The 27952-nt window shown below is 40.1% G+C and overlaps 1 protein-coding gene across 1 annotated transcript in view; it reads right to left on the bottom strand.

Moving 5' to 3' along the window:
• SHC4 (SHC adaptor protein 4) overlaps positions 1 to 27952 on the bottom strand; it is a 127729-nt gene that overhangs the window by 2539 nt on the left and 97238 nt on the right. The window contains exons 8-11 of the mRNA XM_045449799.1: positions 26493 to 26664; positions 24323 to 24383; positions 15105 to 15284; positions 6867 to 7120 (exon numbers count right to left, since the gene is read on the bottom strand). Coding sequence (XP_045305755.1) covers positions 6867 to 7120; positions 15105 to 15284; positions 24323 to 24383; positions 26493 to 26664 — 667 coding nt within the window. The remainder of the gene's footprint in view (positions 1 to 6866; positions 7121 to 15104; positions 15285 to 24322; positions 24384 to 26492; positions 26665 to 27952) is intronic.

The following is a 27952-nucleotide window of genomic DNA, read 5'->3' as shown; positions in this document are numbered from 1 at the left end:
ATGAAAAAAAGAAAAAAAGGAAAGGTACTTTCCAACTCTATATCCCTTAGTAAACAATTTTCTCATTCCTCATTACCTTTTTAAAGCAATTTTCTGTCCCAGTCAGAAAAATGGTAAACATTTGTCACACAGTTCAAATTTACAACCAACCTGTTTGCCACGTTACTGTTTGATATATTCTATCATGTCACCATTCCTATAAATATTTAACTGTATACACAAGCATGAATCCCAGGATTACAATTTTCACCCAGCAAGCAGACTGCTTCCAAAATATCTTGTGTCTGTAGGAAGCAGGCCCTTCTGGAGAAGTCCTGCCTCTCCGTGGAGGCTGAACACAAATCCTGTCTCCTTTAAGAAGCCTCCTCAGACCTTCCCAATAGGTATTCTTATCTCCTTCCTGCATTCTTCATAGTAGCTGATTCATAAATATTTGCTACATGGAACTTCTCGTCTGCATGCCAAAGCAACTCAGTTTCCCAATGCCTGCCTTCTCCTGAGGACTTTCCTCCCCAGTATTACTGTATCCTCACCCTGTGCATGGGCAGAAGATAATACTCTCCATCATGACTCCATGGGCCATAATATAGTTCTGTTTGGAGGGTGGCTGGGAACTGTCAGGGAGTGGGGAAGGCATGAGGTCAGAGAACACCTTGTTATGTGATTCTGCTACTTCTCTACAAGGGATTTTTTATTTCTGCTTAGATATTGATTTTCAGTGTATTAAAAAAATACACACTTATTGGAATAATTGACCTCATTTGAATATGATTATGAATTAGATACTGGTAATGTATCAATGTTTAAATTTCTTGATTTTGATCACTGTACTGTCTATGTAAGAGAATATCCCTGTTCATAGGGAATACACACTCAAGGATTAGGAGAAAAAGGGCACAACGTTTACAATTTACTTATCAAACCAAGACTTGGAAACATTTTTATATCCTTCATCTCAACCCCAACCCACGTCACATGAGCTGATCAGTTCTGCCAGTCTGTGTTGTTAATTCCAGTTCACTCTGCTCTCCTCTCTTTGTTTCTCCTACCTCCATTCTGGTTCAGACTTTCACTAGTTTTTACCTCAGATCCCCTAATTACATTCTTCTCTAATCAATCCTGTATACAAATGTCAAATTAATCTTCCAGTACAGGGGTGGGACACCTGCGTGGTTAGGTCAGTTAAGCCTCTGGCTCTTGGTTTCGGCTCAGGTCATGATCTCATGGTTCACAAGTTCAAGCCCCACATTGAGCTCTGCGAATGATAGTGTGGAGCCTACTTAGGATCCTCTCTCTCTCCCTCTCTCTGCCCCTCCCACGTGTGCTCTCTCAAAATACATAAACTTAAAAAAAAAAATCTTCCAGTGCAGGGATTATAAACTATCCACTCTCTAGCCAAACATACCAGGAGCTGTTTTAGTTAGCTGTTGGGGGTGGGGGGGGGGGTAAGGCAGAGGTGCCCAATAAAGAGTTTTTAAGTATTTTGAATCAAAAATGGGGAGATTTCCTATAAAAAAATAGTTTTGCAGTTTCTTTGGGAAAATTAAATCTGGCTACACTGGGCCCTTCCTCCAAATGGCAGCAACTGACTGAGGCTGAGTGTGACGGTCCCCCTTACACAGGACATGTGCTTCCCAGTTAGTTCATCACAGCCCACCACACTCTATGTTCATTCCACCATTCGCCCAGCTTTACGCACTTATGATACGGGCCAGGCCCTGCAAACATTTGCTGCTGTGACCCCAATCACACTTCTGTGTGTGTGTGTGTGTGTGTGTGTGTGTGTGTGTGTGTGTGGAGAGAGAGAGAGACAGAGAGAGAACAAAACCATAACATGAGATCTACCCCACGAACAAATTTTTTTAATTTTTTAAAATTTTTTATTTATTTTTGAGAGAGAGAGACACAGCATGAGCAGGGGAGGGGCAGAGAGAGAGGGAATCCGAAGCAGGCTCCAGGCTCTGAGCTGTCAGCACAGAGCCCGACGCAGGGCTCAAACTCATGAACCGTGAGATCATGACGTGAGCCAAAGTTGGACACTTAATCACCCAGGGGCCCCAACTTCACGAACAAAATTTTAAGTGTACAATATAGTAAACTCTAAGCACAATGTTGTACAGCAGATCACTAGAACTTTTTCATCTTACATGACTGAAACCTACACCCAGTAAACAACAGCAACCCATTGCCTCTGCCTCACCAGGCCCTGGCAACTACCGTTCTACTTTCTGAGTTTTCACTACCTTAGATATTTCATGTAAGTGGAATCACGCATTATTTGTTGTTCAGTGACTGGCTTATTTCAATCAGAAGGATGTTCTCCAGGTTCATTCATGTTTGTAGTATGTGACAGACTCTGTCATCTTCTGTACGGCTGGATAGCATTCCATATATATAACTTGTTTCCACTTCTTGGCTATTGTGAATAATGTTGCAGTGAACATGGAGGTGCAAATGTCTCCTTAAGATCTGGATTTCAATTCTTTTGGGATAAATACCCATCCAATAAATATGGATCATATGCGAATTCCATTTTTAATTTTTTGAGGAAACTCCGTACCATTTTCTACAACAGCTACACCATTTTACATTCCCACCAATAGGACACAGAGGTTACAATTTCTGTACACCCTCAACAACACTTGCTATCTTTTTGGTTTTTTGTTTTGTTTAATATTTATTTATTTTATTTTTTAACGTTTACTTATTTATTTATTTAGAGAGAGAGAAAGAGCATGCACATATGTGAGTAGGGGAGGGGCAAAAAGAGAGGAAGAGAGAGAATTCCAAGCAGACTCCACATAGAGCCCGATGTGGGGCTCCATCTCATGAACCATGAGATCCTGACCTGAGCCCAAATCAAGAGCTGGACTCATAACTGACTGAGCCACCCAGGTGCTCCTGTTTGTTATTTATTATGGCCATCCTGATAGGTGTGAGGTGATATCTTCCTGTGAATTTGCATTTCCCTGATGATTATTATTGTTGAGCATCTTTTCAAATACCTGCTGGCCATTTGTATGTCTTCTTTGGGAACGTGACTATTCAAGTCATCTGTCCATTTTTTAATCAGATTATTTGTCTTTTTGCTACTGAGTTCAAAATTTCATCATATGTTTTGAAAATTAACCCCTTATCAGATATATGGTTTGAAAATATTTTCTCCCATTCTGATTGTTCTTCGCTCTGTTGATTGTTTCCTTTGCGATGCAGGATTTTTTTAGTTGTATGTAATCTCACTTGTCTATTTTTGCATTTGTTTGTATTTTTCAGTGTTATATCCAAGAAATCATTGCCAAGAACAAAATCATGAAGTTTTTCCTTATGTTTTCTCCTAGGGGTTTTATAGTTTCAGATATTACATATAAGTCTTTTATCTATTTTGAGTTAATTTTTCTGTGTGGTGTAAGATAAAGGTCCAATTTTATTCTTCTTCAGGTGGATATTGTTTTCCCAAAACCATTTGCTGAAAGAGTATTCTTTCCCCATTGTGAATTCTTGGCAACCTTTGCAAAGATCATTTGATCATACATAAATAGGTTTATCTCTGGGTTCCCTATTCTGTCCCATCTATATATCTCTCTTTACTCCAGTACCATATTGGTTTGATTACTCTAGCTTTGAAATCATAAGTGTAATGTCTCCATCTTTGTTCTTTCTCAAGATTGGCTATTTCGGGTTCTCTGTGGTTCTGAGTGAATATTAAGATCGTACTTCTATTTCTGTAAAAACTGCTATTAGAATTTTGATGGAAACTGCATTGAATCTGTAGATTACTTTGGATAGTAATGACATTTTAACAACATGAAATCTTCTTATTAATGAACATGAGATGTCTTTTCATTTGTGTCTTCTTTAATTTCTCTCAGCAATGTTTTGAAGTTTTCAGTGCAGAAGTCTTTTGCCTCCTTGGTTATGTTTACTCTTAAGTATTTTACTCTTTTTGATGGTATTGTAAATGACATTATTTTCTTAATTTCCTTTTCAGAGTGTTATTATTATTTACACATGCAACTGATGTTTGTAGGTTCGTTTTCTATTCTGCAATGTTGCCACACTTGTTGATTAGTCTTAACAGGATTTTTGTGGAATATTTAGGATTTTCTACATATAAGATTCTATCACCTGTGGAGCAATTATTTTACTTCTTCCTTTCCAATTTGGATGCCTTTTATTTCTTTTTTCTTCCCTAATTTCTCCGGCTAGTACTTCCAGTACTATGTTGGTTGTAGTACTTCACCACTAAAAGTGGTGAGAGGAAAAGATTTCTGTTTTTTATGTGGGGTATGATATTAGCTATAGGCTTTACATACATGGCTTTTATTATGCTGGGGTCATTTCTTTCTACTCCTAGTTTGTTGAATGTTGTTTTGAGTTTTTTTAATCATGAAAGGGTGTTGAATTTTATCAAATGCTTTTTGTTCATCTATTGGGATGATCATATAATTTTTATTCTTCATTTATTAATGTGGTATGCCATATTGATTGATGTCCTTTGTTGAACCTTCCTGGCAATCCAGGGATATATCTTACTTGGTCATGGTGTATGATCTTTTAGTGAACTACCGAACTTTGTTTGCTAGCATTTAGTTAAAGATTTTTATATATATGTTCATTAGGCATATTGGCCTGTTTTCTTTTCTTGTAGTATCTTTTTCTGGTTTTGGTATTTGGGTAAGGTAGGCTTCATAAAATGAGTGTGTAAGTATTTTGTCTTCTTCAGTTTTGGGGGGTGGGGAAAGCTTAATAAGCATTGGCATTCATTCTTCTTTAAATGTTTGAAAGAATTTACCAGTGAAACCATCTGGTCCTGGGCTTTTTTTTTTTTTTTTTTTAATGAACAGTTTTTGATTAGTGATTCAGTCTCCTTACTAGTAATTCATCTGTTCAGATTTTCTATTTCTTCATGAATAAATCTTGGTAGGTTGCATATTTTTTAGGAATTTATCCCTTTCTTCTGGGTTATCCAATTTGTTGGCATATAATTGTTCTTAATCTCTTATAATCATTTAATCTCTATGGCATCAGTTGTACTGTCTCCTCTTTCATTTCTGATTTTATTTATTTGCGTCTTCTCTCCTTAGCCAACCTAGCTAAAGGTTTGTCAGTTTTGTTCATCTTTTCAAAACACCAACTTGTAGTTTTGTGGATTTTTCCTATTATTTTTCTATTCTCTTTCACTTATTTCTGCTCTAATCTGAATTATTTCCTTTCTTCTGCTACTTTTGGGTTTAGTTTTCTTTTTGTAGTTCCTTGAGGTGTTAGAATGTTTATTAGAAAGCTTTCTTTTTTTTTTTTTTTCAGTGTAGGCATTTATCACCATCAACTTTCTTCCTATTGCTTTCACTGTGTTTCATAGATCCAGTGTGTTTTTCATTTCCATTTGTTTTCAAATATTTTCTAATTTCCCTTTAATTTTTTCTTTGACACTGGCTGTTCAGTAGTGTATTAATTCTGCATATTTGTGAATTTTCCAGTTCTCTTTCTGCCATTAACTTCTAGTTTCATTCCAGTGTGATCAGAAAAGATACTTGGTATAATTCATTCTTCTTTAATTTCCTAATGCTTGTTTTGTGACCTAACATGTGATCCATCTTAGTATTTGTGATCTAACAGGTGAATGTTCTGAGTATGCTTGAAAAGAATGTGTATTCTGCTGCTGTTGGGAGGAATGCTCTGCATATGTCTGTTAGGTCCATTTGGTCTATAGTGTTGTTCAAGTACTTCTGACTGGAGGTTCTATCTATTGTCAAAAGTGGGGCACTGAAATCTCCCACTATTATTGTATTACTATTTCTCCCTTCAGTTCGGTCAACGTTTGTATCATATATTTGGGTACTCTGATGTTGAGTGCATATACATTTATAATTGTCATATCTTTCTGGTGAATTGATCTCTGCTCAGATCATGATCTTGGGGTTCGTGAGTTTGACCCCACGTCAGGCTCTGTGCTGACAGCTCAGAGCCTGGATCCTGCTTTGAATTCTGTGTCTCCTTCTCTCTCTGCCCCTCCCCCACTCTCTCTCTCTCTCTCTCTCTCTCTCTCTCAAAAATGAATACACATTTTAAAAACGCAAAAAATAAAATAAAGTGAGTCTCTTCTAGACAGCATAGAGTTGGATCTTGCTTTATATCCATTCAGCTAGTCTATATTTTTTGACTGGGGAGCTTAATCCATTTACATTTAAACTAATTATTAATAAGGAAGGACTATTACCATTTTGTTAACTGTCGTTTGCCCAGGATTGTTTCTGTCTACAGGCATCCTCTGCCCAGCCATACATCTTTTATCGACTTAATATCATTCTTCTGCTCTGTCTGTTCCTGTGCTTCCTTTCCTATTCTCCAAATGTACCCCTTTAAAAATTTTTCTGTCCTTCAAGGTTCACCTTACATGTCAGACCCTGCAAGAAGCCTTTTCAGTTTGCCTCAAAGACAGTACTCCTCTATGCTGAGAAATACCATAATACTTTGGTTGAACCATTCTTAGGTCATTCACACTTGTGTTATAATTATTTAAGTATCTGTTTTATGAAATTATAAGCGCCCTGAGAGCAAGGACAACGTATGTAACACTGAGCAACAGTCAACTGTGAATCTTTGTACTTCCATGTAGTAGGTATTCATTTAATTCACTAGATTGAACTGAGAAGAGTGGAAAGAGCTGTCCTCTACCTGAACCTCCAGGGTGGCTCCCTCTCAAACCCCTCCACTGGCCTCTAGTTAACACTTCCTGCTCCAACTGGAGCAGTTCAAGAAAAAGGAAACCCTTAGCCTTAACATGCTTCAATATCAGGTTTGGGATCGATCATTCAGAGTAACCTTAGTTACAACAACCTATGAAAAACATAAGAGGTCAATGATACCTTGCCTTCAGGATCCACCAGGAGAAGATGCTTTGCCTGGCCTCCCTGAAGTCCACTTAGCACATACTGACCAGGAGATGTTGCACTTTCTCGAACCAAAAAGTCCCCATCCTTTACCAAGAGGCTCTCTGCTGCCTTCCTGCTCAGCTTGCCATGGTAGCAGTCTTCATTCCGCAGCTGCTGCTTAATGTGTGGCAAAGAATGTGAGCTGGCAGGCTGGGCCGTGGCACCTGGCTGAACAGTTTCTGGTGCTTCTACAGTCAAAACACAAAGAGAGGCATCACCAAGCTACCTCCTCCTTCATTCATTCATTCATTCATTCATTCATCAAATATAACCTGAGGCCCTACTGTGTGTCATGCACTGTTTAAATAATGCTGCTTCTAGAACAAATGGAGTTTTTGTTTCCAGAACTTCCCACAGGCTTTAATTTAATGGTAGGACCAAACATTGCCTTTGGCTTCTGTTGGCAGGAAAGACTTGACCAGGTGCAGGAGTTTTCCTTTCAGATGAGAAATGGGACTGACCTGCGAGAACTGCTTTCATAACTGCAGAGAGAGGCACTCTATGTCCCAGGGGCTGTATGTTAAAGAAAAAAGAGGCTTACGCAGTACCTGGATCAAAGATAACTTTGAACACATTCCCAAACTCTTTGAAAATGCCTACGGTAACTTTGGATTATGCCCACTTTTTAGTATTTAGCTTTTTATTTTTTAAACCAAATTACTAATGTGCTTCAGAGATACCTCTGACCAAAAACTTCAAAGCTATGCTGAACCTCACAGCATTCCTATTAAATGACCACTCTGGTGTTTGTGTCCCTCACCTGCGTGGATAAAGTACAGTTAATCAGGTAAAATGAGGCAAAGCATCAAGGAGGCCATGGTCTGATGCAGTTCCCCAATGTTCTGCAGAACAAATACTCTCTAGAGTTGAGGGCAGAGGGGATGAAAAGGTATATCCGGGTGGCATGTAATAGTATTTTGATACTCATGGTAATAATAATTATTATGCAGTCCTCATTTATCATATATGATAGGCAGCGCTCAGTGCTCTACACATATCTTGTTTGGTTCTCAAAACTGGACAGGCAAGGAAATGGATCTTTAAAAAGACCACATGAATTACTCAAAGTCACATTGCTAATATGTTGTAAATCTGGGGTTTGAAATGACATCTATTTGACTCCAAAGCCCAGGTTCTTAATCACCACAGTCTAAAACCCTTGCCTTAAAAGTGAAAATCTTTCCATTATCAAAAGTGGTCTAGCCAACTCTACTTCTGCAGTACCTACAATGGTCCCAAGTAAAGAGCAAGCCTGGGGTGCCTGGATGGCTCAGTCGGTTAAGCATCCAACTTCAGCTTAGGTCATGATCTCATGGTTTGTGGGTTTGAGCCCCCCATCGTACTCTGTGCTGACAGCTCAGAGTCTGGAGCCTGCTTCAGATTCTGTGTCTTCCTTGCTCTGCCCTTCCCCTGCTCACACTGTCTGTCTCTCTCAAAAATAAATAAACATTAAAAAAAATACCAAGGCTATCAGGATGATATACAGCATCTCCAGAAGTAATAAAAATTCTTAGGTCTGAATCCAGGTAAAAGTTGTATGGTTTACATGGCAAATTTACTAGGAAAATAACTGCAGAAATCAGACTTTGTCTATTTAAATGCAAAGGATCTTTTGCATAGAAGCCACACTTCATCTTTATAAATGCAGAAGTGTGTTTCCATGTCCTTATGCAAGGGTCTTGCAAATGAGAGATCCTCTTAACTCTAAGTTCTACAACTTACACGTGACAATCTCATGAAGTCATTGATACAGGCAACCAGTCCCTGCAGACATAACCCAATTCTCCTGTTAATATGTTATAGTTTTGTCGCTACTTAAGAATTCCTCTCTGCATAGCACGATTATGATGCAGCATTCACAAATGTGTCTTTTTGAAAATATCTTGAGTCAGTATTTAATGGCTGAAAATATTCTCCTCCACAATCAGGTCTATCTATTGTTGCCAGAAAAAGGCTGAAAAAACGTGTCCAGATTTGATAAATAATAAATGAAGTTGGCCTTAGTGCTGCTTGCTTTGAGGCATAATAGAGAACTCTGATAAGTAGTTGCATGTGTGTTTGTGTATGTGAGAGGGAAAGTGTTTGTGTGAGTGGAAGAGAGATACATGCATGCGTGTGTGGGGGCACACATCTTAATGCATGATGGCTTTCAGTTTATTCTGAGATAAGGGTGGAGAGCTTTTGGACAAGGACAAAACAAAAGAAAAACAGACATGATATCATCTTGAAAAGAGGCAACAGATCATGGGCCAGCCTGAGGATATGGACAATATTTTCCTAACACAGTTTCCCAGATTAACACCAGAATAGCACACGCTGTGCTGGGACATTTCAATCATCTAAAAATTTGCTGAAAATCTACTTTTCCTAAAACTAGAATATCTGAAAGATTTTTTTTTAATTTGTTTTAATTTTAAAAGTTGTGCATGCTACTTGTTTTTAAAATCTGGGAAACACAGAGAAACAAAGAAAAATAATCACCTGTGGTCCCATCACCAAATACAACTACTCTTTAACATTGTGACACATTACCTATTAGCAACTCCTTTCTCACATAATGTTGACTTTGAGAAAGATAATCATAATTTAAATCTAGTTATTTACATAAAATTCCAATAGAAAATTTAGTAAGTTATTGACTTGATATAATTAATAACATATTTTCTCAGAAGTAGTGAAGATCAAGGATGCAACATGATTACAGCCACTCTACATTTAAGTGAGACCTAAAAAGAAAAAAGTGATAGGAATCATAGAAGAAAGCAATCATGTCATCTTGCAGTTCCCATAGCAACTGAAAACATATTTTTCACAATCAGAAATTTGGGAAAGCCCAAGACAGATATGAATATCCACACCCATAATGCCCACACCCATCTGATGGGCAAATCCTCAGACAGGGAGCCTAGGGTTTAAGGAAGAGAAAAATATCTGACAAGCAAAATCAAATTAAACAATTGCACGTAATCCCAGTGATAAAGAATAAAACATTTAAAGAAACCAATGTGAACTGTGAAGACAGCATACTGATGCATTCAATTTTTAAGTAGCACATGTGACTGGGTATTTCGGGGTAGAAATGATTATTATATTAACAAAGGGCTGAAAAAATAGATGTCCATCAATAAGGGGATGATTATATAAACTATGATATACTCATATAATACAATACTACAAAACAATTGAAAATAACAAAGATTTGTTCATCCAACATAGGAGGACATAAATACGTAAAGCAAATATTAACAGACTTGAAGGGAGAAATAGACAGCAATACAGTAGTAGTAGGGGACTTCAATACCCATTTTCAACAATAGATAGATCATCCAGATCGAAAATCAGTAAGGAAACTTTCGACCTCAAACTACACATTAGACCAGATTGACTCAACAGACAGTGACAGAACATTTCACCCAAAAGCAATAGACTATATACATTCTTCTCCAGTGGACGTGGGACATTCTCCAGGATAGATCATATGTTAGGCCACAAACAAGTCATAATACATTTTTTAAAAATGAAATCATATCAAGTATCTTTTCTGACCACACTGATACGAGAAATCAATTACAAGAAAACTAGGTAATTCACGAATATGTGGAGATTAAACAGCATGTCACTAAACAACAAACGGGTCAAAGAATAAATAAAAAAGTAAATCATAAAATACCCTGAGACAAATGAAAATGAAAAAAACCTATGAGATCCTAGCAGAGGCAGTTTTAAGAGGGAAGTTCATAGCAATTAATACCTCCATTAAGAAAACAGGGGTACCTGGGTGCTCAGTCAATTACGCACAGAATTCTTGATTTGGGCTCAGGTCATGACCTCACAGGTTCCTGAGACTGAGCCCCAAGTCTGGCTCTGTGCAGACAATGCGAAGCCTGCTTAGGATTCTCTCTTTCTTCTCTCTCCCTCTCTCTCTCTCTCTGCCCTCCCCTGCCACTTGAGTGCATGCACATGTGCTCTCTCTCTCTTTATCTTTATCTTAAAATAAATAAACTTAAAGGGGTGCCTGGGTGACCCAGTTGGTTAAGTGTCCGACTCTTGATTTCAGCCCAGGTCATGATCTCACAATTTGTGAGTTTGAGCCCCGAGTTGGACTCCACACTGACAGTGTGGAGCCTGCTCAGGATTCTCTCTCTCTTCCTCTCTCTCTCTCTGCCCATCCCCTACTTGCACATACTCTCTCTCAAAATAAACTTAAAAAAAATTAGATAGTATCAATACTAGTAATTCCCTTCTGCCAAGTTTGATAACAATAAAGACTGTGTTGAGCTTTTCCTACACAGTGTGATAGGATTAATTGGGGAGCCCAGAAGGCATGCTTGGGAGATACTACACTCATGCCTCAAGATTTGTTTTTGTTTGTTTTATTTTGTTTTACTGAACTAATCAGTAAGCTTTTGACTGGAAAAGGGAAGCTAAGTATGCCTAAGTAAGGAAAGAAATATCAGGAAACATTAAGGAGGAAAGGTTAAAAAGTGTATTTCAGACATTTTGCAGAAATTTATGTATAAGGTTATCCCTACTCTATCTTATTTCATTTTATTAAATCAACATTATTTATACTTTTAGAGTTGGAATTAATTTTTTTGGAGAGAACAATTGCATCAGGGGGGCCAGGAGGGCTGTGGTACACTATATCCTAATAGGAAATAAAGACTGAAGAAGTACCTGAAGCCTTTATTTAAACATGTTCCCTCCAAGTCCGGGAGAGGCAAAAGGATGACAAAAAGGCCGAAATCAGTAAAAATGCATTTTGACATTAAAATTTTGGACAAAGCTGGCCTTATTTACTTTCAACTAATGACAGGAATGTTAATATACATTGATTTTACTTTTTCATATTATTGAGTTGTCCATGACAAAAGACAAAGGTTCTTTGTTTACATTATAAAGATTTTTTCCTGCTATGCTCTGCCTTTTATTCCCATGATGTATTCATTCCATAACTGGAAGCCTGTTTCTCCCACTCCCTTTCACCCATTTTGCCCAACTCTCTTCTCACATCCCCTCTGGCAGCCATCAGTTTGCTCTCTGTATTTATAGGTCTGATTCTGCTTTTTGTTTCTTTATTCATTTCCTTTCCTTATAGAGCCCACATATGAGTGAAATCATATAGTGCTTGTCTTTTTCAGTCTGACTTATTTCTAGCTTAGCATAATACCCTCTAGGTCTGTCCATGTTGTTGCAAATGGCATGATCTCATCCTTTTTTATGGCTGAAAAACATTCCATTACACCACACACACACACACACACACACACACACCTCTTTATCCATTCCTTTATTGGACGCTAAGTTGCTTCCATATCTTGACTGAGTTATAAAGATTTTTAACATTAAAGATTTGCTTATAAGGGAACTGCAGTTATGAATCAATGAATATCCCAGATCCCCTAACTCAGGCCACCCACTAAGTGAGTTTTCTTTTTTTTTTTTAAGTTTCATTATTTTGAGCCTCAAAAAATTAAAAATAGATCTACCCTATGACCCAGCAATAGCACTGCTAGGAATTTACCCAAGGGATACAGGAGTGCTGATGCATGGGTGCACTTGTGCCCCAATGTTTATAGCAGCACTCTCAACAATAGCCAAATTATGAAAAGAGACTAAATGTCCATCAACTGATGAATGGATAAAGAAATTGTGGTTTATATACACAATGGAATACTATGTGGCAATGAGGAAGAATGAAATATGGCCCTTTGTAGCAACATGGATGGAACTGGAGAGTGTTATGCTAAGTGAAATAAGTCAAACAGAGAAAGACAGACACCATATATTTTCACTCTTATGTGGATCCTGAGAAATTTAACAGGAGACCATGGGGAAGGGGAAGGCAAAAAAAAAAAAAAAAAAAAAAGGTTAGAGAGGGAGGGAGCGAAAACATAAGAGACTCTTAAAAACTGAGAACAAACTGAGGGTTGATGATGGGTGGGAAGGCAGGGGGGGTGGGTGATGGGTATTGAGGAGGGCACCTGTTGGGATGAACACTGGGTGTTGTATGGAAACCAATTTGACAATAAATTTCATATTTAAAAAAAGAGAGAGAGAGAAACAGAGAGCATGAGTCAGAGAGGGGCAGAGAGAGAGAGGGAGATAGAGAGAATCCCAAGCAGGCTCCATGCTGTCAGCGCGAAGCCTGATGGGGGGCTCGAACTCACAAAATGTGAGATCATGACTTGAGCCGAAGTCGGATGCTTAACTGACTGAGCCACCCAGGTGCTCCTAAATGAGTTTTCTAATAATACACTGTTGCTTTGAAAAATCCATGAAATGGAAGCCATCAAGGCATATACTCTTATCAAGTTAGTTTTCATACCTGAGGTCCAGAAACTTTTTTCAAAAAACTACCTCCCCTAACAAATATTACCTTATCCATACCGGTCACTGTAAAATGGACTGTTAAATCCACTGCAGAAATCTGAACTGATTGCATATTCCATCATCCATCACACAAAATGTATCACCCAGATGGCTCTTCAATGAAAGATAGGTGCCCCAGGTGTCATCAGCCAGCCTCCAGCTGACCATCCCTTGAGGGTCTGCCTCACCTTCAGGGAGCTGCCTTTTGCCCAAAGGCTTGCCCTCCCTCGTGTGGCCTACACCCACAGACTGAAATAAATGGGATAAAAGGCCCAGCCCTTTGGCGCAATGTGGCACAGCTCTGACACGCCCCCTATTCTCCCTGTAGGGTTGGCTGAGGCTCTGTCAGGGCTACACAGTGACTCTGCTTCTCCATCTGCCCAAGGCTGCTTCTTCCCTCTCCCTTCCCGGTAGTGATCCCAACAAGTACCCTGCATGCCAAAGCTCCATCTCAGTGTTTGCTTCCAGAGAACCCAACCAGGTTGTTTAGGTGCCAAGACTGATCACAGAGAGCTTGCAAGAAGATGGCTCACTTGTCACCTGGCTGGTAATGGGGACGTCTGTTTCTTAGTCTAGGAGTTAAGGTGGTCTGGTGAAGTCCCGGCTCAGCAAAATCTCCTTCTAAACTTCATCTTGTTATTGCTCACGCTAGCTGGAAAGTTGTCTTTGGCCTTTTGGAGAGACTTCCTGGGCTAGCAAAAGGACTTTCCAAAGGACTGGTTCTCCATCTTTGGAGTGAACCAAATGTGGTTCACCCAAATTTGAACCCAACACACTTTAATATTTTATAAAAAGCATTGTTTATTTATTTATTTATTTATTAGTTGATCGTAGGCTTTTGGTTTGTTTTGCTTTTATTTATTTATGTTACTGTGTACGCATTTACCCCTGGAAGCAATTTAGCAGGAAAATATATCTGTCTTATTGCATTTAACTCACAGTATATGGCTGAAGAAAGAAGCCATCTTATTTTAGTGTTCCATAGATGACTTACCAAGGAGTTTCAAAATGAATAAAATTAAAACCATCACTCAACAGAGCCAAATAATGGTCACTGTTCCTCACACAAGCCCACAAATTCAAAATTATCTCCTGGCTTTGACCATCCTTCCTTCAGCAAGAGCACACAGCCAAAACCAAAAGTTGGGACCCAGTTTAGAGTATTTGAAAAGATTATTCAACATCAAAGACCCCAAACCTTGAAATCCATAATATCTCCCAAATTAACTGTGGTACAAGATTGAGGTAAGAAAGAATCCTTTTTGCTCCCTGAAAATGAGACCAAGGAAATAGTCTTCCTGAAAATGAGAGCCAGTATAGTGAGATGAATAGTGGCCCCCCCAAAATGACACATTCAGATCCTGATCCCCAGTCCCTGTGAATGTGGCCTAATTTGGGGAAAGGGTTTTTGCAGATGTAATTAAGTTAAGGATTGCGAGATGGGATCTTCCTGGCTTTAGGGCTCACCTAGAAGAGAAAGGGATTGTCCTAGAAGAGACAGGAGAGAGAGGTTTGAGAATGGAGGTGAAGGCCATGTGAAGACTGAGGCAGAGAACTGATGTGTCCACAAGCCAAGGAACACCAAGAATTGCCAGCCATCAGCAGAAGCTAGGAGAGAGGCATGGAGTGGATCCTCCTCCAGAGCCTCCAGAAGGAACCACCCCAGCTGACGTCTTATTGAGGACCTCTGGCCTCCAGAACTGTGAGAGAATAAATTTTCACTGCTTTAAGACACTTAGTTTGTGGTGATTTGTTACAGCAGCCACAGGAAACTAATACAGATGGCGAACAGCTACTTACTCTGACGGTGCCACGGGCTCCCCAGGGAGTGAGCTGAGCTTTGATTTGGGGAAGAGCCAAGTGTACTTTGAAGACCCTGTGTATTTATGTAGCAGGGGTCATTGAGGAAATCCACTCGACACGTGTGCTTCATCAATGAGGCATCTCGTTGGCACTGCCCTCCTTTCTCCTGTGCGTTACCTGTAGTGATTAGTTAATGATCAATGGATCACGTTTTTACTTTGTAAACAACACGTAAAATTGTGTTTGAGTCTAGAATTGATAGGAAGGGAAAAGCCACCCTCATCCTATACAGATTTGAATACTGACCTCTAGATTTGACCTGTAAAAACAAGATAAGCACCAGGCTTTGAAGGAAAGCACCATCTCTTTGGCCTCCCAGGCCTTCCCTCCCCATCCCTCTGCTGACCCACTGCTTCAACCCAGGCCTTCCCTCCCCATCCCTCTGCTGACCCACTGCTTCCAGACAGGAAACAAATCAGGAAGACCCAGGAGAGGAACAGCCAGAGAAAAAAGGGAGACAGCTGTCCAGCAAACAGCACAAACCGCACACAACACTGCTCAAGGCCGCAGTCCAGGAACCAAGAAAACACACGTGCCATACAGAACTTGAATATCTATTATTTAAACTGCTTTTCAAAATAAGATAAAAAGAGGGAGGGAGGCAAACCACAAAACACTCTTAAATACAGAGAAGAAACTAAGGGTTGCTGGAGGAGAGGTGGGTGTGGGGAGGGGCTAAATGGAGGCTGGGCATTAAGGAGGGCACTTGTTGGGATGAGCACTGGGTGTTGTATGTAAGTGAAGAATCACTGGTTCTACTCCTGAAATCATTATTACACTATATGTTAACTAGCTTGGATTTAAATAAAATTTAAAAAATAAAAAATAAATAAGTAAATAAACTGCTTTTCAAAAAACTCATTACATAATTATTAAGAATGGAAAGTCTGTCTCTCCCTATGCCCAAAGTTTTGTTTTGCCAAGCTCAGCCTTGAACCAACTGTTGACATTTATTCTGGCACTTAATGGAAAGAAGAACTCACCCCTCAGGATATCTCCTTTTTCCCTCTTACTCTGTCCCCTCCTCTTCCATTCTATTCCATATACTGTGGCCAAAATGATCTTTTTACAACTGAAAACCTGATAATATTTTTCAGCGGTTTAAAAACCCCTTACCTGCTTCCCATTGCTCTTTGGATACAGATCAAACTCTCCAACAAGCCCCAAGCCCTGGTCTTGGCTACCCAGCTTCCCTTGCACCCCTGTGCTCCTCAGTCACACTGACCTTCCTGGAGGCTAATCTCCACCTTAAGGCCATCTTCTCTGATTGACATGCTTTTCCCTCACCATTCTCCATCACCCTCACCCTCCAGGTACCAGTTTAAACATCTCTTTCTCAACAGAGCTTTCTCTGACCTTCTCAGACTAGATTAAGTCTCTCTGCTTTCCTAGAAGTTTGTTCACCTTTGAAGGCCATATCACAAGAGCAAATAATTCTATTATGTCATTTTGTTTAATATCTGTACTACATCTAGACTGCGTGTTCCATGAAGACAGAGATCCTGCCTCCTAACACATGCTTGCCACATATGACAAAAAATAGTTACTGAATGGATGGATATTAGCACCGTATTTCAGTACCTGGTGCATGAAGTGTTTTGTACCATCCAGATGGTTCTGTCCTCAGAAAGCCAGGATAGAATATTTTTGTTTTTCCATTTAAACAGGTACATTTATATTTTTGGCCAGATGTGTTACAAGATCACCACCAGGCTGATCTGAAGTGGTGACACTGACATTCCATTGTCTTACCATAAAACATCAGTTTTTCTATTGTTTCAGTCGTTAAACTCCTGGATGTGGTTCAGAAAGGACCAACTTTATACTGGATTTCACATCATGATGAGCAGTGCTATAATTTTTATAACATAAAATATGGAAACCCAAGGGCACACCAAACAGGGGAAGCCCAGTCAGAAGGCTACAGGCTTACTACCTACTCCTCCTTTCCTCCTGGCCTGTCTGCCAGCTGTTACACATCACCGTGTCCCCTGTCATACCCCTGAGGGAAGAGTGAGATTTCTAAAGAAGGAGGGGTGGTCAGGGCACCTCGTTTCTTTGTTGCATTGTGCAACATATGGCAGTGTCCATTTGCTTAGTTAAGTGGATTTATGAATTATGTTATCTAGTTTAAACTTACGTCCATAAATGGACAAGTGGCTAAAAGATCACCGCAAATATCACAGATTGAAGGTCATTCTTTTACTCTTATTACAAACTCCTCCTTGGCTGTACTATGAGCTTATAAACAAGAATGATCTAATTAGATAGGAACTTGGCCTCCCAAAAGTTAAAATTATCAGGATTTGAAATGTGGACATACGTCTATTTTCTTTATCAGTAAATGCGCTAAATGTATATTGGACCCTGAGATATTATCTAACGATAGTATGCAGCCACTGTAATTATCAAGGCATTTAAAAAATGTTTATTATCTGGGGCGCCTGGGTGGCTCAGTCGGTTAGGCGGCCGACTTCGGCTCAGGTCATGATCTCGCGGTCCATAAGTTCGAGCCCCGCGTCGGACTCTGTGCTGACAGCTCAGAGCCTGGAGCCTGTTTCAGATTCTGTGTCTCCCTCTCTCTGACCCTCCCCCGTTCATGCTCTGTCTCTCTCTGTCTCAAAAATAAATAAACGTTAAAAAATAATTTAAAAAAAAATGTTTATTATCATTAACTCTAACTTTGAAATTTTCTATTTTCATCTGTGTGTTAAATTTTTTTAAATTTTTATTTATTTTTTGATGGAGGGAGAGCAAGCAGGGGAGGGGCAGAGAGAGAGGGAGACAGAAATTCAACCAGGCTCTATGCTATCAGTGCAGAGCCTAGTGCAGGGCTCAAACTCATGAACTGTAAGATCATCAACTGAGCCAAAGTCAAGAATCAGATGCTCAACTGACTGAGCCACTCAGGCACCCCTTGTGTATGTTTTATAACACACGCATAACATATTAGCATATGTGTATGTAACTTATACATGATTGGTTTATCATTTATTTAGGAGTGCCTCTCATAAAAATGTACTGAAAGCAGACTATGATCAAAGTGTTGTGGGGCACCTGGGTGGCTCATTTGGTTAAGCGGCCAATCTTGGCTCAGGTCATGATCTCACAGTCTGCGAGTTCGAGCCCTGCGTCAGGCTCTGTACTGACAGCTCAGAGCCTGGAGCCTGCTTCAGATTCTGTGTCTCCTGCTCTCTCTGCCTTTCCCCCACTCATTCTCTCTCTCTCCCTCTCTCTAAAAAATAAATAAACATTAAAGAAAAACTGTGGTAAGAGGTCTGCTTCAAAATCAACATGGACCTGAGTTCAAATACTTGTGATACTTCTTACTGTTTGTATGGTTTGGGGTAAGTTATTTACCTTCCCTAAGCGTCAGTTTTCGTATCTGTAATATGGGGATGCCTAGCTTAAAATATGGTTATGAGGACTAAATGAAAGAACGTGGATGAGACACTTACTGAGAATGGTGCCTGCCTCATAGGGATGTAGTAGGGATTCGATAAATAGTTAACATCTGCTCAGTTACATGTGTTCATTGATGCTGGGGCTCTGCACATGGTACTTCTCTCCTGCTGCAATATCCTCCCTCCCCTTTCTGTACCTAACTCCTATTTGTCCTTTAAGATTCCATCTCTTTCAAGAAGCCTCCACCTTAGAGGCACATAGGTGGCTCAGTTGGTTAAGCATCTGACTCTTGTTTTTGGCTCAGTTCATGATCTCGTGGTTTGTGAGTTTGAGTCCTGTGTCAGGCTCTGTGCTGACAGTGCAGAGCCTGCTGAGATTCTCTCTCTTCCTCTCTCTCTGCTCACCCCCTGTGCTCATGTGCACAGGCTCTCTCTTTCTCTCCCTCTCAAAAATAAATAAACAAAAACATTAAAAACAAAAGAAGGGGCACCTGGCTGGCTCAGTCAGTTAAGAATCAGACTTTGGCCTAGGTCACGATCTCACGATTCATGGGTTTGAGCCCCACTTCGGGTTCTGTGCTGACAGCTCAGAGCCTGGAGCCTGCTTCAGATTCTATGTCTCCCTCTCTCGCTGCCCCTCTCCCACTCACACTCTGTCTCTCTCTCCCTCTCTGCCTGTCTCTCTCTCAAAACTATATAAACACTAAGAAAAATTTTAAAAAAGAAAAAGAAGAAGAAGCCTCCCCCTTAGACCTTCCCTCCCCCAGGCCGGGTCAAGTGCCCTCCATACTATAGGTGTCTGTTTACTTGTCTGTCTGTCTTCCCCTTGAAACTGCAAATTCCTTGAGTGCTTAAGGAGAGACTAGAACCCATTTCTCTGTTGTATCCTCTGCATCTTCAATGACTGGTATGAAGTAGGTGCTCATGTTTGTCAGCTGAACAAACAGATAATGAATGTCCACTTGGTCTTCCTTTCTCAGCATATTTGACCCACGTTCTGAGTCAACCTTTAGCACAAGGCACTGACTCGTCTGCCCCTCACAGAGTATGGCATGAGCTGACCACATCAGGTTTACCATCCCATAGGATTATACAAAAGCATCAATGTCTAAATCCAGTGTCTCTTGAAAACAACCATTCCTCTTTTTTTTTTTTAAATGCACTATTTCATTTAACTCAGCAATGTTGCCTTAAATTAAAAAAAATTATATTTATATATTATATTATATTATATTATATTATATTATATTATATTTCAGTCTATACCCAAAAATCTTTCTTGGCTAAAGTGTGTGGTTGATGAGAGCTTAACCACACATGACAACCATTATGCATTCCAAACTTTCTTTTTGCCAAGTATTACTCTGAGAACCTATCCAAGCTGCCTAAGAGAAGATTTGTGGCAAAAAATAAATACATACTATACACAGGGTATACACTGTAAGTACCAAAGTTTTTTAAGTACAGGCCCTTAGGGTTTGTGGTAATTTAATGTCTTTTTGATTAAAAATATCAATATTTCCATTTGAACTTGGAGGTCTGGGAAACATTATTCTGTTTTACTAATTAATTTTCTCCATAAGGGAATTTAATATTAAGAAATGGTATCTTTTATAAGTCTGGTGATAAATATAATTAACTCCTTGAACAACCAGAAGCCTATTGCAGTATTTATAATATACTGGAATTCAAGTTTTAAATCAGTATTTGAACAAATAAATGTCCTGGGAGGAAAAAGCCAAACCTTATTGAAAATATTTGCATAGGTGTTTCTCAAATGATTATGTCTAAAGCTCTAGGAAAAGCCATAAAAATTATGCATTTGCTATTCTGGCAACTGCTATTAAATTGCTCACTGGTCAAGAATTTCAGATCAGTTTTTATTTTTATTATTTTTAGAGAGAGAGTGTGATCAGGGGAGAGGGGTGGGGGGGGCGAGAGAGAGAGAGGGGGGGAATCCCCAAGCAGGCTCCACACTCAGCACAGAACCCAACGCAGGGCTCAATCCCTTGACCCTGGGATTATGACCTTAGCTGAAATCGAGGGTCAGATGCTCAACTTACTGAGCCACCCAGGCGTCCCTCAGATCAGTTTTTCAACATATGACCAAGTAGTAACAGGCAGGCTTCAAGATAGGAACATCTGATTTCTGGGTATCTGTGGATGAATGGATATTGTAGTACTAAAGTCCTTCCTACCACAATAGGAGGAGCCTTAATTGTTGTGGCCTGTGGAGCAAGGGTCAAATCCTTCAATCCCTCCTAGCATTCTGGGTCCCTGATGGAACTTAGAACCTGCTTTCCTTTTTTTGTTTGTTTGTTTTAAGTTTTTAATGCTTGTTTATTTATTTATTTATTTTTTTTATTTTTGGGACAGAGAGAGACAGAGCATGAACGGGGGAGGGGCAGAGAGAGAGGGAGACACAGAATCGGAAACAGGCTCCAGGCTCTGAGCCATCAGCCCAGAGCCTGACGCGGGGCTCGAACTCCCGGACCGGGAGATCATGACCTGGCTGAAGTCGGACGCTTAACCGACTGCGCCACCCAGGCGCCCCAATGCTTGTTTATTTTTGAGAGAGAGAGAGAGAGAGAGAGAGAGAGAGAGAGCAGGGGAGGGGCCAAGAGAGAGGGAGACACAGAATCCAAAGCAGGCTCCAGGGTCTGAGCTGTCAGCACAGAGCCCGATGCAGGGCTCAAACCCATGAACTGCGAGATCATGACCTGAGCCAAAGTCAGCCACTTAACCGACTGAGCCTCCCAAGCGCCCTGGAACCTGCTTTCCTAAGGAAATAAGGTTATAGCTCCATGATTTTCAGGGGAAGAAAGTATGCAGTTGGAGGACTTTTTCGAAACCACAAACACCATCTCTCACCAGCCCAAGATCTTTAAAGGTTCCCAGCTATGAGCTGTTACCTTAGGGCCACCACAAGGAAGGCAGCTCTGTACTGGTTCCAGGCTATCCCACAGTCAGAGTGCAACTGAAGAACAGGCACTTACTATAGAATTTTCTATTGGTGTGTTTGTCATCACAAAATATACATTTAAGCTTCAGTACAGACAAACCAGAACAGTAGAATGTGGTGTACTTATCTAGGAGATAGCCATCTTGGCTAAAATTAATTCTGGAATTAATTCTAGAAAAATATGTTCCAGACTCCAAATAAAGGTTTATGAAAAAAGTCTGTTCATAAGTTTGGATTTGCTTATATTGGCTTAGGGCATATAGAAACCATGAAAGAATAAGGGGTTACGTCGTTTGTTGGTTTAAAGGAGAAATAAAACCAAGGTAAACAGAAACAATAAACTGGATTCCATGACAAGGTTACACTTACAAAAAGAAATGTCTTAAATAAGATTGAAACAATACCTCTATATCTATTAATTCCTTTATAAATGTTCCTCAGGGTTCTATCCTATGTCCAAGACTCATCTATCTCGCCCCCGTACTCTCTGTGTGCAATGATCTGGGAAGTGGTCCTGGCACATTCCAGAAAAACCAGGAATGCTGGTTCCCACTCATACTGTTTTTTCTCTCTCTCTCTCCCTCTCTCTCCCCTCCTTTCCCATTTCCTTCTCTATGCCTGGATAATTCCCATTCATCCCTCAGGTCCTGGTTTGGTTGTTTTGTTGTAGAGGTAAGTTTAGGGAGACCCCCTAGAGCCCCTCAGATTAAAAAAAGTTACATTTATTCTTGGGAGAGAGAGACAGAGGGTGAGGAGGGGAGGTGCAGACAGAGAGAGAGACACAGAATCCGAAGCAGGCTCCAGGGTCTGAGCTGTCATCACAGAGCCTAACACATGGCTCGAACCCACAAACCTCAAGATCATGACCTGAGCTGCAAGTCGGATGCTTAACCTACTGTGCAACCTAGACACCCATAGAGCCCCTCAGATTAAGTTAGGTTTCCCTGGTATTTGTTCCCATAACATCTTAGGCTTTGAAACATCCATCTATTTGTAAGCATTTGATTTAGGTGTGTCTTACTTGTTAAACTACAGATGATATGAGTACCAGTTGTGATTCCATCCCTGCCGCCTAGCACAGTGCCAGACTCTAAAGAGGTCCTTGTAGTCACAGATGATGTGTTGAATAAATGAAGAATATAGAATGAGATCAAAGAGCATGTGGAGATATTTCCAAGTGAGCCTCAGCACAGGTACAAAATGATTATAATATTACAGGGCACATGTGGTAGGTTCCTGACTTTTAAACCAGTAGGTTAGGGATTTCCAAATAAGGAAAAGGAGGGAAGGTGGGAGGAATACAGATCTTAGGGAGCACAGTTGTAAAAACACATTTTTACTTACCATTAATTTGTTGTAGTCACATTACTAAAAGGTTAAAATTCTAAGTAACTTTAAAGAATGGCAAGGAATTTTAATGTCTATCAAAAAGAACCATATTTTTTACACAATGGACTACTACGTGGCGATGAGAAAGAATGAAATATGGCCCTTTGTAGCAACGTGGATGGAACTGGAGAGTGTGATGCCAAGTGAAATAAGCCATACAGAGAAAGACAGATAACCATATGGTTTCACTCTTATGTAGATCCTGAGAAACTTAACAGAAACCCATGGGGGAGGGGAAGGAAAAAAAATGAGGTTAGAGTGGGAGAGAGCCAAAGCAAAAGAGACTCTTAAAAACTGAGAACAAACTGAGGGTTGATGGGGGGAGTTGGGAGGGAGGGAAGGGTAGGTGATGGGCATTGAAGAGGGCATCTTTTGGGATGAGCACTGGGTGTTGTATGGAAACCAATTTAACAATAAATTTCATATATTAAAAAAAATTTTTTAAAAGGAACCATATTTTTAAATAATTAACAATACTGTCTTAGTTCACTACTCCTACTATTTTTGCATGGTAGAGGAAGGTAGTAATCACAGCTGTACCTAAAATAATAAATCCTCATGTATCCCCTGTGTATAAGAAATAATAAAATGAATAGATTACATTGGCATAACTCCATAAGAAGTATGCAAGTATCCTTGGAGGTGACTACCTTGTAGGTGGCAAGTTCCTCCTAATTTGAGTCCCTAAGTGTGGTTATCCAACTTTATCCCCACAGTATTATTTATATCATCCAGTTATCCACTCCTCTAACGCTGCAAAACTTTGCTTCCCAAAGAAATAAGTACTTTCAGCAATTTATAAGTATTAAATGACTAACTAGCAGCAAAATTTTATGAAAACATACTTCCAATCTGAGAGGTGATGTTCTACATTTGCATTGTGGAAAAGTTGTGCCCCACATCAATTATCGCATCCAGTAATAAGACACTGAATGCCCTGGGAAACGTGGGGTAGTTGGCCCCTAACTGGGACTCTCGCCTTTCAGATTTCTTTTTGTTTTCGATGCCAAGCAGACAAAAAAGGTTTTATCTTAATCCTAATGGACTTGACAAGCATCAATTTTCACATTAGCTTAATGTCTGATCTTCTTTGAAGTGGAGCTGTCTTGAGTTTTAAGCAGAGAAAACACCTTTTCAGCGAGACTTTTCATGATGTTAAAGCAATCAAAGACCTCAGGAGGTAGAATGACAGTGTGGTCAAGCACACAAGAGTGAGGGGAAACCATGAGTCTCCCAAGTGGCACACATGTGGCATTCTGGGCCTCTCAGAACGTGGGATGCAGCTGAAGCATTATACACCTGACTTTCCCATGAAGTATTTCAGAGCCAAGGCCACACACAACCATATGACTTACAAGGAACAACAAGAGTGGCAGATGAGGAAGGACAATTGTACCTACCTATTGCCCTGCTTTGTTCTAAACAGTTCTCGTACACACTGCTGCACTTGGAGTTTCCAGGCTGCACGAACAACAAATTGTGAGACATTTACAAACATGGTATACGTTCATAAACTTGCCAAAAAAACAAACAAAACACTAATAACAGTCCTGGAAGAATACAGCAGACAGCTCCACTTTCTGACATAGTTAGTGTCTGACAGGTAACAAAAGGAAGGTGAGATTTTGCATGGGGAACATAGACTCCTAAGATAGCGCACCGTGCGGGGGCTGCAGAGGTGGGTCTGAGGCAGAGGTGGTTGTAAAGGCTGCTGATGTAAGGCCCGCATCCTGAGCATCACTGCTTTTGTTAGGGAGGTCCTATTCCAGGACTCAATCCAAGTCTCAGCCAGAAACTGTGAAAGTGTGATTTCCAGGACACTTGTATAAACTCTCAGTATTTAGCAAGCCTCTATCTAACAGTGCATTGGCAGATTGGAGCCCTACTCTAATGAGGTTTGTGCCGGGCTCACTTTCCATCCTTAAAAATGTCATCCATCAAAGGGTTGCATTAACATATATATAGAGATATATAGATATAGATATATATAGATATAGATATATATAGATATAGATATACACAATTCAATAATGGAATGGGATCACTGATGCCTTTGAGAAGGGCAACATCTATCCTTTAGAAAGATTAATCCGGCAGTACCATGCAGAAGGGCTTGAGAGAATGAAACTGGAGACAAGGAAGGGGCTTTCAGAATCATCTGGGCACATGAAGGCCAGAACTTAGAAAGGTACAAGAGTAATGTAAGAGGTTGGGTAAATTCTATCAAAAGATTTCATGGTAGAATCTTCAGTCTTGAAGACTGAGTTGACATGGAATCCAAAGTGTGAGATAAACAAAAGACTGCAGATTAATGAAACAGCAGCAGTGGCGTTAATTAAACATGAGTAAGTCACTAGAGGAATCTGGTTTGGAGTCAAGGAGAAAATGCTGAATTCAATCTTACATAAACAAGTAATGTAATGCTTATGGCACTACAGCTGGAGAGATAAGTAATGGCTGAAGACAGAGAAGCTGGAAGACTGTGTATACAGGTGGCATGCCAGAGGAGAAACCAAGGGCAAGGCCAAGGGCAGAGCAAGGGTGGCAAAGGGTGGGGGGCTGGGGTTTGAAGGGGAGGGGGTAAAAGAAAATAAAATATAAAAAGAAAAGATGTAACTTACTTTGAAACAGCTCTATAAGATGACAGGGCAAATTTAGTAGAATGATAATTGTAGAATCTAGGTTGTGTATGTGAGTGTTCACTGTATAATTCTTTCAACTTTTCTGTGTGTTTGAAAACATTCATAATAAAATGTTGGAAGACATGAAAATGAGAAAAAAGAAGCAACTAGAGATGGGGGTTGAGAATGACACAATAGAACTGCTTTAGAAGCTAACAGAAGTTCTAAAATTAAGGGAGAGGCAGCCAATGGGTATCAAATTCTGTAGACAGACTCAGAACATTGAAGAAGAAAATTGATTTAGCAATGAAACCATCGGTGACCAAAAAACCATTGGTGACCATTGTAAAAGTAATTTCTATCAAGTTGTCAAGCAGAATTCAGATCTTAGAAGTATAGTGTTGATGCAAAAATTGGGATGGAGATGATGGTTTCTAGAAGTTTGTGGGTAAAAGGAAGTGAGACATTGTAAGTTGGTTGGAGGAATCCAAATTCATTTGCAGACAGAAGATACTGGTAGACAAAGAGAAAATAAAGATTGAGACAGGGGTTGATAGACAGACAGAACAAGGGCAGAGAGTTGGAAGGTGGGGATGGGATCAGGAGCTCAGGGGAAGGATTGGCTGTGAAGGCAGTCGCTAAGGACGAGAAGCAAGGAGAATACAGGAAGACGTGGAGACGAGGAAAGGTGAAGTTGAATGTAACATGTTGGACTGCCCTCATCTACCCAGTGAAAGGAGATGTGAAGTCATCCACTTAGGCAGCGAGGAAGGGGGTGGATTTGGAGTAAAAATGGTCCAGTGCAGGCTCCGACAGTGATTTCATTCTCTGGCTCAGTACTGAGGAAGGCACTTTCTCTAAACTAGCATTTGGAAACTCAAATTAAACTCTCTAGTGACAAGGACAGAATCACATTGCTAAGTTCCGGTAACCATAAAGCATTACTTACCAGATAGCACAACTTTTCACACCGTATGGGGCAGTAAGCCATCTGTTCTGTGGCTTGGACTTTGATGCGCACATCTGAAACACCACCTGCAGGTGGCTGCTTCCCTGGGATTTCATTGTAATACTCATGATCTTCTCTCTCCACAGCAGGACCATCAAGAGGCACCTCCTCACTGCAAGGGAAAAAAGAATCCCCAAGAGACTGGGTGGGAATTCAAATGCTGTAGGGGAGGCAGAGGGATCAGAACGATGCAAATCATCCTGAAAAATGCTGCATTCATGTTTTAAAATTATAGCTGTGCTTAAGTGATGTCAAATATCTGGATGGAAGCGACCAGATGGTTGTTTAGCTTTCCATAGACAATTAAAGTGGGGCAAACCAATGGAAAGTGCCAAGGGTGATGCTTTTGTGTCTCCTCCCAGTGATTAAGAGAAACACACACACACACACACACACACACACACACACACACACACTCCTTGAATGTAAGTCATCTATGTCAGCAGGATACAAAATTAAAGTTTTCCTGAGTATCTTCAGCATGTTTGGATTATACCATTTTGGAAATGTTTTGCTCAAAAAAAAATTAGATATTGGGCAGGGGGCCTGGCCCAGTTTGTGAAACTAAGATGAAAAAAATAAGAGAGTTATGGCCAGCCATCTCGTCTGCACAAATCTGGAGAAGTATATGGGATTCATAAAGAAATATTAGAACCATATGTGCAAGTGGGTAGATTTATGTAAACATGCATTGTTTTAAAAACCGAAACAGGGCAAAAACAAAACAAAAACAAAAACAAAACAAACAACTTTTCTTCCAAATTGGAATTAGTAGCTTTCTTATGAAAAAGAATAAATCAAGTCCTTTGGGATTGAACTGATTCTACTGACAAGCCACACAGTTTTGTCGGGTTCGTTACCTGTCAACAAAGTGATAGCACTAGGATGTAAGTGTCATCCTGGGAAAAATTCAACCTCAAGGCTTCCTAGTAACCCCCTCTCCTTTGCTACCCCAGACCACCTTAAAAAGGGAGATCTCCAAACCCAACGTTTGTTAATACACAAAGTAACTAACCTGGGGGGGGGGGGTGCATTTAAAAGTACCCAAGAGTTTTGTCTCTTGGGTATGAATTCTGCTCACTGTACTCTACACTGCTGGAGGCTGTCAGGCCTGAAGGGCTCAGCTTTTCTTGTAGACTTTCTGTGCCTCAGATAGAACAACCAGATCCTTGGGTCACATCACCTGCCAGCCCTGCCACAGTTTAACTGGAACTCATCTATTTACATTGCAAACTAGCAAACTAACGGCGATTCCTGCTATAGACATTTGATTCCTACTGTTTCCCTCTTCATTCTTGATTTTTTTTAATTTTATTTAAAAAAAATGTTTTTTTAATTTTTTTAAAATTTATTTTTGAGAGAGAGAGAGAGAGAGAGAGAGAGAGACAAAGCATGAGCAG

Source organism: Leopardus geoffroyi, chromosome B3 (assembly GCF_018350155.1).
Source record: "Leopardus geoffroyi isolate Oge1 chromosome B3, O.geoffroyi_Oge1_pat1.0, whole genome shotgun sequence".
Classification (NCBI taxonomy): Eukaryota; Metazoa; Chordata; class Mammalia; order Carnivora; family Felidae; genus Leopardus; species Leopardus geoffroyi.
The sequence above is the reverse complement of the archived record's forward strand: the minus strand, read 5'-3'. Positions and strand labels throughout refer to the sequence as shown.